This window comes from Nomascus leucogenys, chromosome 12 (assembly GCF_006542625.1).
Source record: "Nomascus leucogenys isolate Asia chromosome 12, Asia_NLE_v1, whole genome shotgun sequence".
NCBI lineage: Eukaryota > Metazoa > Chordata > Mammalia > Primates > Hylobatidae > Nomascus > Nomascus leucogenys.
Window position 1 is genome coordinate 44,646,020 of NC_044392.1, and position 13,458 is coordinate 44,659,477.

At 50.1% G+C, this 13,458-nt stretch overlaps 1 protein-coding gene across 1 annotated transcript in view; it reads left to right on the forward strand.

The window, feature by feature from the left end:
* The window catches only part of IQGAP3 (IQ motif containing GTPase activating protein 3), a 46,426-nt gene that overhangs the window by 20,916 nt on the left and 12,052 nt on the right, over positions 1-13,458 (forward strand). Inside the window, exons 17-27 of the mRNA XM_030823216.1 lie at positions 1,276-1,443; positions 1,537-1,676; positions 1,781-1,951; positions 5,528-5,611; positions 5,773-5,844; positions 5,946-6,015; positions 9,083-9,291; positions 10,318-10,470; positions 10,766-10,929; positions 11,270-11,494; positions 12,970-13,110. Coding sequence (XP_030679076.1) covers positions 1,276-1,443; positions 1,537-1,676; positions 1,781-1,951; positions 5,528-5,611; positions 5,773-5,844; positions 5,946-6,015; positions 9,083-9,291; positions 10,318-10,470; positions 10,766-10,929; positions 11,270-11,494; positions 12,970-13,110 — 1,597 coding nt within the window. The remainder of the gene's footprint in view (positions 1-1,275; positions 1,444-1,536; positions 1,677-1,780; positions 1,952-5,527; positions 5,612-5,772; positions 5,845-5,945; positions 6,016-9,082; positions 9,292-10,317; positions 10,471-10,765; positions 10,930-11,269; positions 11,495-12,969; positions 13,111-13,458) is intronic.

Below are 13,458 nucleotides of genomic sequence, written 5' to 3' on the forward strand. Positions count from 1 at the left end.
CGCTGCCTCCCTCTATGCCTTCCTGTGGACACTTTGCCTGTAATGTGGGCATGTGAGATCACGTGGTAGTCAGAAATCCCATTTCTGCTGGTAGCTTGAGTTTGGGTTCCAACAGTCAATCAGCTCTGGCTAGAAAATGTTTAGACTTGGTGTGAGAGAAGAGGAATTGGCAGTAGTTTGAGGAAAACAGGCAGACTCAGTGCAAATAGACAGGGGTGTGCTGTTGTGTGGTGCTGGTAGTGTTAGTTCTCAGTGGCTGGGGTCTCTCTGTCCATCTGTCTGTCTGCTAGTGACTGGAAGGCAGATGCTACAGCAGCCATTCCTACCTCTTAGGCTCTCTTCTCCTAAGAAACTGTCCCAGGGTCCTCTGCCCATATCCTGCCTTTATGCTACTTTTTTGAGACAGGGTCTCACTCTGTCACCCAGGCTAGAGGGCAGTGTATTGTGATCTCCATTCACTGCACCCTCTGAAGCAATCCTCGCACCTCAGACTCCTGAGTAGCTGGGAGCACAGGCATGCACTACCATACCTGGCTAATTTTTTTTTCTTTTTTTTTTTTTTTGAGACAGAGTGTCTGTCTGTCACCAAGGCTGGAGTGCAGTGGTACAATCTTGGCTCACTGCAACCTCTACCTCCCAGGTTCAAGTGATTCTCGGGCCTCAGCCTCCCGAGTAGTTGGTATTATAGGCACCCACCACCACAGCTGGCTAATTTTTGTATTATTATTAGGCACAGGGTTTCACCATATTGGCCAGGCTGGTCTCGAACTCCTGACCTCAGGTGATCTGCCCACCTCGGCCTCCCAAAGTGCTGGGATTACAGGCGTGAGCCACAGTGCCTGGCCAATTTTTGTATTTTTTTACAGAGATGGGGTTTCGCCATGTTGGCCAGGCTAGTCTCAAACTCCTGGGCTCAAGTGATCTGCCTGCCTCAGCCTCCCAAAGTGTTGGGATTAGAGGCAGGAGCCACTGCTCTGGGACTTTATGCTTCTGTTCAAGCTGATTTTCCTTTTATCAAGCCCCAACTCAGCCTAGCCCCATGCTGCCTCCCTCAGGAGTGCTTCCTTGACTGCTGCTGCCTTTCCCTCCAAGCACAGTTGCATACTGCTGCTTTTCATGTATGTGTCTCTGTCCATCCTGGGATGTTCCCGTCTACTCCTTCAGAAGGGTGATTTTGTGTCCTTTTTCATGGAATCTGTCCCTAGTGGACAGGCCAAGGCCCATGGGAGGGACTCAGGGGAAGGACTGACTGCTCTCTCCTGATGCCCCTGTCAGTGGCTCTTGGTGTGGCTGCCATCAATCAAGCCATCAAGGAGGGCAAGGCAGCCCAGACTGAGCGGGTGTTGAGGAACCCCGCAGTGGCCCTTCGAGGGGTAGTTCCCGACTGTGCCAACGGATACCAGCGAGCCCTGGAAAGTGTCATGGCAAAGAAACAGCATCCAGGTAATGGCCCCAACCTGACCCTCCTCTTCGCTGCCTGTCCCAGCCACCCCTTGCCTGCTCTGAACCTTCTCTACTTGCTTGGTTTCTGCTTAGCAGACACAGCTTTCTGGGTTCAACATGACATGAAGGATGGCACTGCCTACTACTTCCATCTGCAGACCTTCCAGGGGATCTGGGAGCAACCTCCTGGCTGCCCCCTCAACACTTCTCACCTGACCCGGGAGGAGATCCAGGTTGGCAGAGCCCCTGCAAGGGTAGGGGATCTTGGATAGGAATGTCCTGAAGAAGAGGCTCCCACTCCCCAAAAGACCACAGCGTCTCTCTCCTGCCTCCACAGTTAGCTGTCACCAAGGTCACTGCTGCCTATGACCGCCAACAGCTCTGGAAAGCCAACGTCAGCTTTGTCATCCAGCTCCAGGCCCGCCTCCGTGGCTTCCTAGTTCGGCAGAAGTTTGCTGAGTATTCCCACTTTCTGAGGACCTGGCTCCCAGCAGTCATCAAGATCCAGGTGGCAGGCTCTGGTTTTCTCAGTCTTCAGGGTCTGGGCTTATCTGGGCTCCAGGGTATCCACCCTGCTTCCTTTTTACTGACATGGGAATGATCTTTCGGCCTCTGAATAGTAGTGGTTAAAAGCATAGGTTCTGGAGCCAGACCATGTATGTTTGAATCCCAGCTCTACCACCTCTTAGCTGTGTGACCCTGGCAAATTATTTACCCTCTGTCCATCAGTTTCCTCACTGGTCCCTCAGTCTTTTCGTCTGAAAAATGGGGATAACGATAGCACCTACCTTATAGAGTTGTTATGAGGATTAAGTTAGGTAATATCTCAAGTGTTTATAAATTGTGCCTGGGAGGTAGGTAAGAACATGGTAGAAGTTACCATGCTATTTATATCATCATCATCACTATCCAGAGAGTGAGAGCTGCTTCTTAGCTTCCCCAAGGGAAGAGTGAAATAAGATTTAGCTGGGCGCAGTGGCTCATGCCTGTGATTCCAGCCACTCAGAAGGCTGAGGTGGGAGGATTACATGACAGGGTCTCACTCTGTCACCCAGGCTAGAGGGCAGTGTACTGGCTGAAATGAGCTATAATGCCACCACTGCACTCCAGCCTGGGCAACAGAGCGAGACCCTAACTCTAAAAATGTGTGTGTGTCTGTGTGTGTGTGTGTGCATGTGTCTGTGTGTGTATGTGTCTGTGTGTGTGTGTCTGTGTATTTAGTAAGACGTCAAGGCTTAGACACTAGGAGGGCTCGAAGGGGTGGTGGTGGTTAAACAGAAAAGGGGTGGAATATCCTTTAGGAAGAGAATAGCCTTCTACCTTTTCTCTCCTACCAGCCCTTCCCATTTTTATTCTTCCAACCCGTGGATGGTCCAGTGTGGCCTCTGAGACTGACTTATAAGTAATTGAGACATGAGGCTGGTAGGGAGGATAGCCAGAGGCACTGTGCAAGCCAGGAATGATGGCAATTGAGCAGATACCTTCCCAGGCAGATGTGATCTGGAGGGCCTCGTGGAGGCGCTGGCAATGTAAACATGCTTTCACAAACTTCTTTGAATGCCAAGAGCAAGGGTGCGAGATGGGTGCAAGGCCCACGGGTGAGTAATCACATCTCTCCCCTCACAGAAATTGGAGTACACTTGATGTTAGACATTGTGATAGGAGAGACACAAAGACTCCAAGGGACACAGAGGACTCCAAGGGAGACAGATGTGCAGACCGGGACTGGCAAATGGCCCTTGATTATGACTGAGGGTGTTGGGGGGTAATTGAGAGCTCAGGCTTTGGGGTCAGAAGCTAGAGTTTGCCTCCTGGTCCTACCACTTCTGGGTCATATGACATTGGGCACCTTACTTATGCCCTCTCTAGCACTCAGTTTCCTCATTCATAATGATGATACTCACCTCATATGTTGATTAGGAGGACTCAGTAGGAAAATTACATGTAGCACTTAGCGTGGTAAGTGCTCCATTGATGGGAGCCATTATGAGATTTTGTTTTCAGGGCATTGGTCCCAGAACTCAGTACAGAACTTTAGTGATCTGTATTTAGTGGTCTGAATCGTAGGGATTTCTCCCTCCTGAGCCCAGTCTGGAATTTCACACTAACCACACCAACAGTGGGAGAGAAGATGGAGTCAGAGGGAACATTTGTCACTAGTACCAGAGCTGTGTGGGCTATGGCCTGGGTCCTGGGAGACAGAGAAAGAGAGAGGTAGCCCAGAGCCTTGAGCCTCTTGCCCGGGGAAAGGAAAATCCAAAATGAGGCTTCCTGGGTGTGCTGAGACTTTATCTCCTGAAAGCTCTGACCCTGGCCAGAACCCCATCCAGGGTCCTGAATTCTGACCAATTCAGAGGCCTTAAGGAGCCTGGTGGAGGTTGGGTAGTGAGTAAGAGCAGAGAGCAGACCACTCTGCCTTTTCCCACAGCAACTTTCCAGGCAGTACCTGGAGGAGGAAAGGAAAGAGTCCTGAGGGCAGAATGGAAATGGGGCTTCCTGACCTCTAGGCTCCAACATGGACAGCTGGCATCATGGACCAAGCTATCCTCTTTTACATCTATCCCAACAGAGGGGCCGTGTAAGCCTTGAGGGAAAGCTGGCAGAACTGGCTTTAGGAAGGGCTGGGGGCAACTGAATGAAAGGAGTTGCTCCCAAGTCTTACCAAACTGAGACAATGTCAGTGGTAGAGTATCTCCCAGGGCCTGTGCACTGAGAGATGCTGGACATGGGGCCTAAAAGACAGGAAGGGCCAAGCATGGTGGCTCACGCCTGTAACCTCAGCACTTTGGGAGGCCGAGGTGGGAGGATTGCTTGAGCCAAGGAGTTCAAGACTGGCCTGAGCAATATAGTAAGACCCCATCTCTACAAAACATAAAAAGTTAATCAGGCATGGTGACACATGCCTGTGATTCCAGCTACTTAGGAGGCTGAGCCAGGAGGATCACTTGAGCCCAGGAGGTGGAGGCTACAGTGAGCTATGACAGCACCACTGCACTCCAACCTGGGTGACAGAGCAAGACCCTGTCTCAAAAAAAAAAAAAAAAAAGGACAGGAAGTATTTCAGTGGGTAGATAGGGCTGGGAACAAGGGTGAGTATAAAAGGTTCAGGGACAGAAAACCATAAGGCATGTTTACAAGAAAGTGAAAAGTCTGATGCATCTAGGATCCTTAAGAAGGTGGGGACCAGTGGCAAGTCAAATAGGGAATGTGGGGTCAGATGGTTGAGAACTTCTGGAAACAGGCTGGGACAGTCTAAGAGGTACTTCAGGAAAATTAATCCCACACAAGCTTGGAGAGAAAGGGAAAAGTCTCCTAGGAAGGAGACCGGAATGGAAGAGGGCCTTGAGATTTTAGAGACCAAAGGAGGCATGATTTGTGCAGATGTCGGTTGGGTCCTTTGCAGCAGATCAGCTAGGGGAGAGGCCATCAGCCTGACAGCTGAGTTACTGGGGACCTTGGTGGAAGATTTGCTGAGAACTAGGGTCAGGAGCTGGATTGTGTTGTAAAGAGAATGTGAGTTATGAGAGCATTAGTGACCTGCTGCCCAGGTGGCCGCGGGCAGAGATGTTGAGCACACGGCTCTGTGTCTGTACACACTTCTCATCCACACAACTGCATGCATTTCCAGACTGCTCTCTGCCCACTTTCTGTGCACATGAGGGAGGGTGGAGTGTGTGATAGGGTGTGGGTGGTCTGCATATGGGTGTATGAGTATATTTTAGGCTGATATGGTACATAGTTTGGTGAAGTTGGTGAGTAGGTGTATGCTTTATTATCTTTTAGGACTGTATCTTATAGTTGAGTTTCTGTGAAGAGGTGTTGGTTAGAGGTGTGTGGGTATGGGTATGTGGGTGTTTGTTCTGGGACCAGGGAGTATGGCAGAGGGCATTGTTGGCTATGTGCAGCCATTTGGACTTCCCCATGAAGTTGGAAGTTCTTTGAGAACAGGGCCACTTTCCCCTTCCCCCTCTATTGAACCGCCCCCTTCCATTCCCTGGAGGGCCCAGGACAAAGATTTTCTTAAAAGCCTCTCTGGCCAAAGGAGACCTGCTTGAGTTACTTCCCTTTCTCTCCTGATGTGCAGGCTCATTGGCGGGGTCACAGGCAGCGGAAGATTTACCTGGAGCGGTTGCAGTATTTTAAAGCAAACCTGGATGCCATAATCAAGGTAGGTACGGTGGTTTTGGCAGGCTCCTTTCTCTCGAAGGACCCTCTGAGAACAATCTTGTAGTCTTGTCACCTCCTTGTGACCTCTAGATTTGGCTGAATTGGCCTGAGACTGAGGGTGGGCCCCAAGCTGGAGCTGAGGCAGTGTGTTTCTTCTCCCAGATCCAGGCCTGGGCCCGGATGTGGGCAGCTCGGAGGCAATACCTGAGGCGTCTGCACTACTTCCAGAAGAACGTGAGTGTCACCTTGCTCCCCCTGCCCACATACCCAACCTTTGCCCATGAGACTAGAGCAAGGACAGTCAGCAACCCTTTTCCCATCTGTGTTTGTGGCAGGTTAACTCTATTGTGAAGATCCAGGCATTTTTCCGAGCCAGGAAAGCCCAGGATGACTACAGGATATTAGGTGAGCTGCCTGATCCACCCTCCCCAGCTGTTGGGAGGGAGAGGACCCCATAGAGCCAGGCAGGTCTAGACATCCTTCTGCGACTGCACAGCAGGTAAGGGGAAGGTAGTCACAAGTTGTCTGTGCAGGAGCATGGAACAGGGGTTGTAACAAAAGCCCCCCTGCTCATCCCAATCACAGATAGCCTTGTCACAGTGAAAGTTCTTCTAACCAGACTCTTTTTGTAACAGGCTTAGATTATCTACCTGTTGCTACCACCAAAGCAGAAAGAAAAGGATCTTGCTTCTTTTCTTAGTGTTCAATCTTCTCCTCTCCAGACCTCTGTGGCCCAGCACAAACAAGGCCTGGTGAGGCACACAGAGTCTATTCTGTGGTGTGGGGAATGTGAGAAGCACCCAAGGGAGTGCCATCTTCCTGCTCCATATTCCCCATTAGTTGGGTGCTCATTTAAAGCTTTAAAGAGGTCCTTTCTGGCTCTTGTTCTTCAAGTTCAGAAGCCCAGCAAATGGCATCCCCTTCCTTTTTGTGAAATTGACAAGTAGTCCATTTCTACATATCACCTCTAGCCCCTGGGCTCCTGTAGCAGTAGGCCCCTTTCCTTCCTGACCTTGAGGCTGCACTCTTGGGCTTCTGGTGAAATGTCCTATTCAGGAATCCTCTCCTTCACCTCCTCAGTCCTTCTTCGCCCCTGTCCTGCCCACAGGGGCTTTGCCTATCCCTTCTCTGGCCATGCACACTCAGGCCATCTGCTTCCTTCCCACCTTCTTTCTCTCCTTCCCTCTCCCCAGCCTAGCCCATTCTATTTTGTCTCTGTGGTTACACTAATACCATTGTCCTGGCCATTCTTCATCTTTTTTTTCTTCTCTTCAGTTTATGGTTTTTCTGGAAGAATTTGTTTTTCCCTAGTACTGTCTCCTGACTTCACTGGCCCCCAAACTTTACTCAGAGCTCTACCATTTACTAGCTGTGTGGCCCTCGGCAAGTTACTTAACTTCTTTTTTATTTTTTAATTGATTATTTATTTATTTATTTATGTATTTGGGACAGAGTCTTACTCTGTCACCCTGGCTGGAGTGCAGTGGCACGATCATGGCTCACTGCAGCCTCAACCTTCCAGGCTCAAGCGATCCTCCCACCTCAGCCTCCTGAGTAGCTGGGACTGGAGGCGTACACCACCACAACTAGCTAACTTTTTGATTTTTTGTAGAGATGGGGGTCTCCCCATTTTGCCCAGACTGGTCTCAAACTCCTGGGCTCAAGTGATCCACTCGCCTTGGCTGCCCAAAGTTCTGGGATTACAGTCGTGAGCCACCACACCCAGCCAATTAACTTCCTTCTCGCCCACTTTTCTCCTTTATAAACTGGACATAATGCTAATACCTATCTTGTAGGGTTGTTCTGAGGAGTTAATATGCTGTATTTCATCGAATCCAAGATGCCATGAATTGTCTTGGACTCTACCCTTCTTCACTCCTCAAAGATTTGTTCCCAGGCCAGGCACAGTGGCTCACACCCGTAATCCCAGCACTTTGGGAGGCTGAGGCAGGAGAATCACCTGAGGTCAGGAGTTTAAGACCAGCGTGGTCAACATGGTGAAACCCTGTCTCTACTAAAGATACAAAAATTAGCCAGGCGTGGTGACAGGTACCTGTAATCCCAGCTACTTGGGAGGCTGAGGCAGGAGAATCTCTTGAGCCCAGGAAGCAGAGGTTGCAAGGAGCTGAGATCATGCCACTGAATTCCAACCTGGGCAACAGAGCAAGACTCTGTCTAAAAAAAAAAAAAAAAAAAAAAAAAGATTTATTCCCCTACTGTAGCCAGATTAGTCCATTAAACCTGTACATGTGATCATGTCACTCACCTCCTTAAGACTTATCATGATGCCCTGTTGCCTTGAGGATAAAGTCCAACCTCCTAACCACAGCTTTGGGGCTCTCTGTGATCCAGCCTTTCCCTACACCTCTAACCTCACTGACCTGCCCCTCACCACCTACACCTTCTGCACTGTGTTCCAGATACAGTGGACTTCCAGCACTCCCCACATTCACCCTCTCCACCTCCTTTTCACCGACATCAGGGGTATCTCACCTCCTCCTTGCAGTGTTTCTTCACTCCCCAGGTAGGGTTGGGCAACCCACTTTTGTTTTCCCAAAGATCCCCATGCTTGCTCCTCTCAAAGTGCTAACTACATTGCAGTGAATTGTGGTTTATTTGTCTAGTTCCCCTACTAGACTGCCTTTAGGGACAGGGACTAGTTTTATTCATCTTCCAAATCTGACTGCTTCATTTATTACTAACTGTAACGTAGGGCAAGTTGCTTACCTTCTCTGAGTCTCAGAGTTATCATCAGTAAGAGAGGATAGTTATAGTGTACTGACCTCACAGGTGGTCTTAAGTATGTAAAGCACTTAGAACAGGTTCTGTCTTATAGTAAACATTCTATGTATTAGTTGTTTTGTTGTTATTTCCAATAAATTAGCTCAGAGGCTTCTTTCTTTTTTGCTCAAATACCAATTCCAAAGGTGATTCAAGGAGAATCACCAGCTAGCTCTGACCTCCCCTATATTATAAAGCCCACTGTCCATCCCATCTACCTGTCCTTCCCGGTGTGTACAGACATTCCTGACAGAGGAGCACTGTGGGAGCAAGCAGGGCTGAGTGGTGGCTGGCAGGTAGGAGGAGGAGGAGCAGGTTGGCCCAGCAGAAGTGAGTGGTAAATTGGGGTAGACTAGGGAGGTCTGGGAGGATAATCAGAAGGAGCTGTGGCTCTGGCTTTGGTGTCAGAGGTCCCTGGGATAGACCCAGGCTGGGGTGAATCAGAGGCATGGGAAGAGCAGCTATTATGTCATCTCCAGTTATAAGACAGGGAGCTCAGGGACAGGCCTGGCTAGGAGGCTACCCACTGCCCTCCACGTGCAAGCAGAACCAGTTAGAAGAGGACTGGGGTTGGGGACCTGTTGATCCCAAGCAGAATGGGGACTGGGGTGGGCTGACTCTGGGGCAGGGGCTGGCTAGGAGGCCTCTGATGAGGCATGGCTAATCCTGATGCCTCCTCCCTTCCTCCCAGTGCATGCACCCCACCCTCCTCTCAGTGTGGTACGCAGATTTGCCCATCTCTTGAATCAAAGCCAGCGAGACTTCTTGGCTGAGGCAGAGCTGCTGAAGCTCCAGGAAGAGGTAGTTAGGAAGATCCGATCCAATCAGCAGCTGGAGCAGGACCTCAACATCATGGACATCAAGATAGGCCTGCTGGTGAAGAACCGGATCACTCTGCAGGTATGGGGCCCACCAGTCCTCCCCTTCCTCAGATCTGCGTGCATCTGGAGATGTGATGCTGACCATTCTCTGCTTGCTAATCAATTTTTTTCAAAATGGTGTGGATTTTATCACCTGACTCAGGTCCTTGTTCCAGTGGCCCTCTGCCATTCTAATAAATCATTCTGGGGGACCCGTGACAGAGTAGAAAGAGCATGAGACCTAGAATCAGAATGCCTGGCTCTGCTGATTCCCAGGGATGGGGCTGTGAGTGCTCATTTCACTTCTAAGTCTATTTTCTCATTAGCAAACTGGGAATAATGAGAATGTCCACCTCTCCAGGCCAAATATAGAGATAGATATGAAAGCTGTTTAAATCATAAATTACCATACAAATATGCAGTGACAGGGTAATAGTGATATAGTGATAGCTCCACCTCAAATGTGTGTAGCAGTCTAATAAGAAGAGATAGCGGCCGGGCGCGGTGGCTCACGCTTGTAATCCCAGCACTTTGGGAGGCCGAGGCAGGCGGATCACGAGGTCAGGAGATTGAGACCATGGTGAAACCCCATCTCTACTAAAAAAAATACAAAAAAAAAATTAGCCGGGCGTGGTGGCGGGCGCCTGTAGTCCCAGCTACTCGGAGAGGCTGAGGCAGGAGAATGGCGTGAACCCAGGAGGCGGAGCTTGCAGTGAGCTGAGATTGCGCCACTGCACTCCAGCCTGAGTGACAGAGCGAGACTGTGTCTCAAAAAAAAAAAAAAAAAAAAAGAAGAGATAGCAAAAGCCAAATAGACACAATTCCTCAGCCTGGCAACCCAGTTCTCTTTGGGGACTCACTCCCATGACAGGAGAGGAACCAGATGGAATCTCAGGGCACTAGGAGGGGCCCTTCCTCACCCTAGTACTGCTTCTGTCCCCCAGCTTATGCCTGTTCCTTGAACAGAAGAAAGCCCTGGCTCTTCAAGGCACTGATTCTAGACCATATGTTCTGTGCCCTGGGATGGCCTAGGCTAGTTGTATCACCCGCTCCTCCACCCCTGCAGGAAGTGGTCTCCCACTGCAAGAAGCTGACCAAGAGGAATAAGGAACAGCTGTCAGATATGATGGTTCTGGACAAGCAGAAGGGATTAAAGTCGCTGAGCAAAGAGAAACGGCAGAAACTAGAAACATACCAACACCTCTTCTACCTGCTCCAGGTTAGCAGAGGACTTTCCAAGGAGAAGTCTCTCCCATCTCCTGAGGGTCTGAGACTTCAAGGCCTTCTTGTCTGTGCCTTTGGCACCATGCAAGGTGTCCTTTCCCATAATCTTAATTCCCTATCCCCAGGAAAAGAGACTACCTCTTCCCCTGTTTGTCTGTTACTAGCACCTGGAGAAAGTGTGGTAGTGCTTTCTCCATTCCAGATTTCCATCAGGGGAAAGCCTTTCCTTATCCTATCACTGGTCCTCGAAGTGCATGGTCAGCCATTCCTGTCTCCCCTCTTGCTTGTAGACTCAGCCCATCTACCTGGCCAAGCTGATCTTTCAGATGCCACAGAACAAAACCACCAAGTTCATGGAGGCAGTGATTTTCAGCCTGTACAACTATGCCTCCAGCCGCCGAGAGGCCTATCTCCTGCTCCAGCTGTTCAAGACAGCACTCCAGGAGGAAATCAAGTAGGCTCTCCAGACACAAAGGAATGGGGAGAGAATGGGTTAAGAGATGCCCCTGTTGGCTCCTTCACAAGGTGACAGCTTGTTGAGGCTTAAGGGTAGAAATGGAATCAGAAGACCTCTTTTCTCTGCCTCCTGTGGAGAAACCGTAAAACGTCTGGGACAGCACAGTGGGAGGATATGGGCTGACATGCTAACACAAAGGATGAGAGAGATATCAAGACATTCCTTAAGAGCGGGGACACCAGGGCAGGCTTTGAGAGCCAAAATCTCAAAAAGGAAAAGCAACGGTTTGTCCTACACAGAGGCAGAAGACTGATTTCAGTGACCTCTTAAACCACAGGTCAAAGGTGGAGCAGCCCCAGGACGTGGTGACAGGCAACCCAACAGTGGTGAGGCTGGTGGTGAGATTCTACCGTAATGGGCGGGGACAGAGTGCCCTGCAGGAGATTCTGGGCAAGGTTATCCAGGATGTGCTAGAAGACAAAGTGCTCAGTGTCCACACAGACCCTGTCCACCTCTATAAGAATTGGATCAACCAGACTGAGGCCCAGACAGGGCAGCGCAGGTGAGCACATGGGCAGAGGGAGAGCTCTCTTTGATCAGCTGTGTCTTGGACCCTACTGGGGAAGCTTGGGTGTACTTTGAAGGTGGCATATAAATGGGCATGCTGATTTATGCAAATATGACACCAGCTTTGTAGGCATGCATAAAATAGTCTTTTAGACCCCCTCTGATAATTAACATGAAACTGATGTAAATGACTCCAGACCCGGTGGGCTTAACATAAAATGAGTACAGATGAATATGCAAATATGCTTAATTGCCATGTCAGTGCTTGCAAATGATGTGTCAAATTTGCTGGTAGTAGGGCCGGGCACAGTGGCTCATGCCTGTAATCCCAGCACTTTGGGGGGCTCAAGGTGGGCGGATCACCTGAGGTCAGGAGTTTGAGACCAGCCTGGCCACCATGGTGAAACCCTCTACTAAAAATACAGGCCGGGCATGGTGGCTCACATCTGTAATCCCAGCACTTTGGGATACTGAGGCGGGCGGATCACAAGGTCAGGAGATCACGACCATCCTGGCTAACATGGTGAAACCCCATCTCTACTAAAAATACAAAAAATTAGCCGGGCGTGGTGGCGGGCCCCTGTAATCCTAGCTACTCGGGAGGCTGAAGCAGGAGAATGTCATGAACCCGGGAGGCGGAGCTTGCAGTGAGCCGAGACTGTGCCACTGCACTCCAGCCTGGGCGACAGAGAGAGACTGTCTCAAAAAAAATAAAAAATACAAAAATTAGCCGGGTATTGTGGCGCACTCCTGTAGTCGTCCCAGCTACTCGGGAGGCTGAGGCAAGAGAATCACTTGAACCTGGGAGGCGGAGGTTGCGGTGAGCTGAGATCGCACCACTGCACTCCAGCTCTAGGCAACAGAGTGAGACTCTGTCCCCCCGCAAAAAAAAAAAAAAATTTGCTGGGAGTTGGGATATGGACTCCTATTGATAGGGGCATAGAAGAATATTTCTATTTACAGATGAATAGGCAAATGAGATAGTGCGAGAAATAGGTTGCCCTTATAGCCTGGGGTCATTACTCAGGTCCCTAAGTGCTAGGGAAACCTAGCCACAGAGGCAAGCAGGCAATCCTGGTGGCTGCTCTGGATGGCACAGGAGGCTTTAGGTGAGGGAACTATAAGGCTCTGGCCCAGCCTCTTCATTATTCCAAACTCCCAAAGACTATTTGCAGCGCAGCCGCCTGCTTGTCATCTGTTTCCTTTAGAAGGGTCCCTAGATTCCAGGTTCTCTGTTGCTTCCTACATTCTTCCAGCTTCCCTGTAGATACTCCAACTCTTCTTTACCTCCCATCTGCATTTCTCCAGTCCTTTCTCTCATTCTGGCCCTTTCTCCTTTAGCATGCTGAGCTGTCCTTAGCACATCTGTATGAGATCTTGTTGTTAGACAAGAGTTTAAGGAATAGGGCCTTGGGGAAGGAGGCCATTGGAGGGGGCTCCTGCTTACACCTTGTCTCTCTCTGCTCATAGCCATCTCCCATATGATGTCACCCTGGAGCAGGCCTTGAGCCACCCCGAGGTCCAGAGACGACTGGACATCGCCCTACGCAACCTCCTCGCCATGACTGATAAGTTCCTTGTAGCCATCACCTCATCTGTGGACCAAATTCCGTATGTGCAACAGCCCCACCCCAGCCTACGCATGGGATTTCAAGAGGGCCAGGCCACCATGGGGAGCAGAGCAGGGTGATAGTCCTGCAGGGAGGAAGGCAGGGAGGGAGATGGAGCCAGGGGTACTCAGAGGGGTTCCTGAAGAGACGTGGGGAATGCTTGAAATTCCTGCTAGAGGGCTGAGCTGAAAGACGGCGTGCAAGTCTGTGTGTGGCCTGGTAGGATGTCAGTGGAACCAGAGGAGGGACCCTAAAATGATCTCAGGGACACTTTTTTTTTTTTTTTTTTTTTTTTTTTGAGACGGAGTCTCGCTCTGTCGCCCAGGCTGGAGTGCAGTGGCGCGATCTC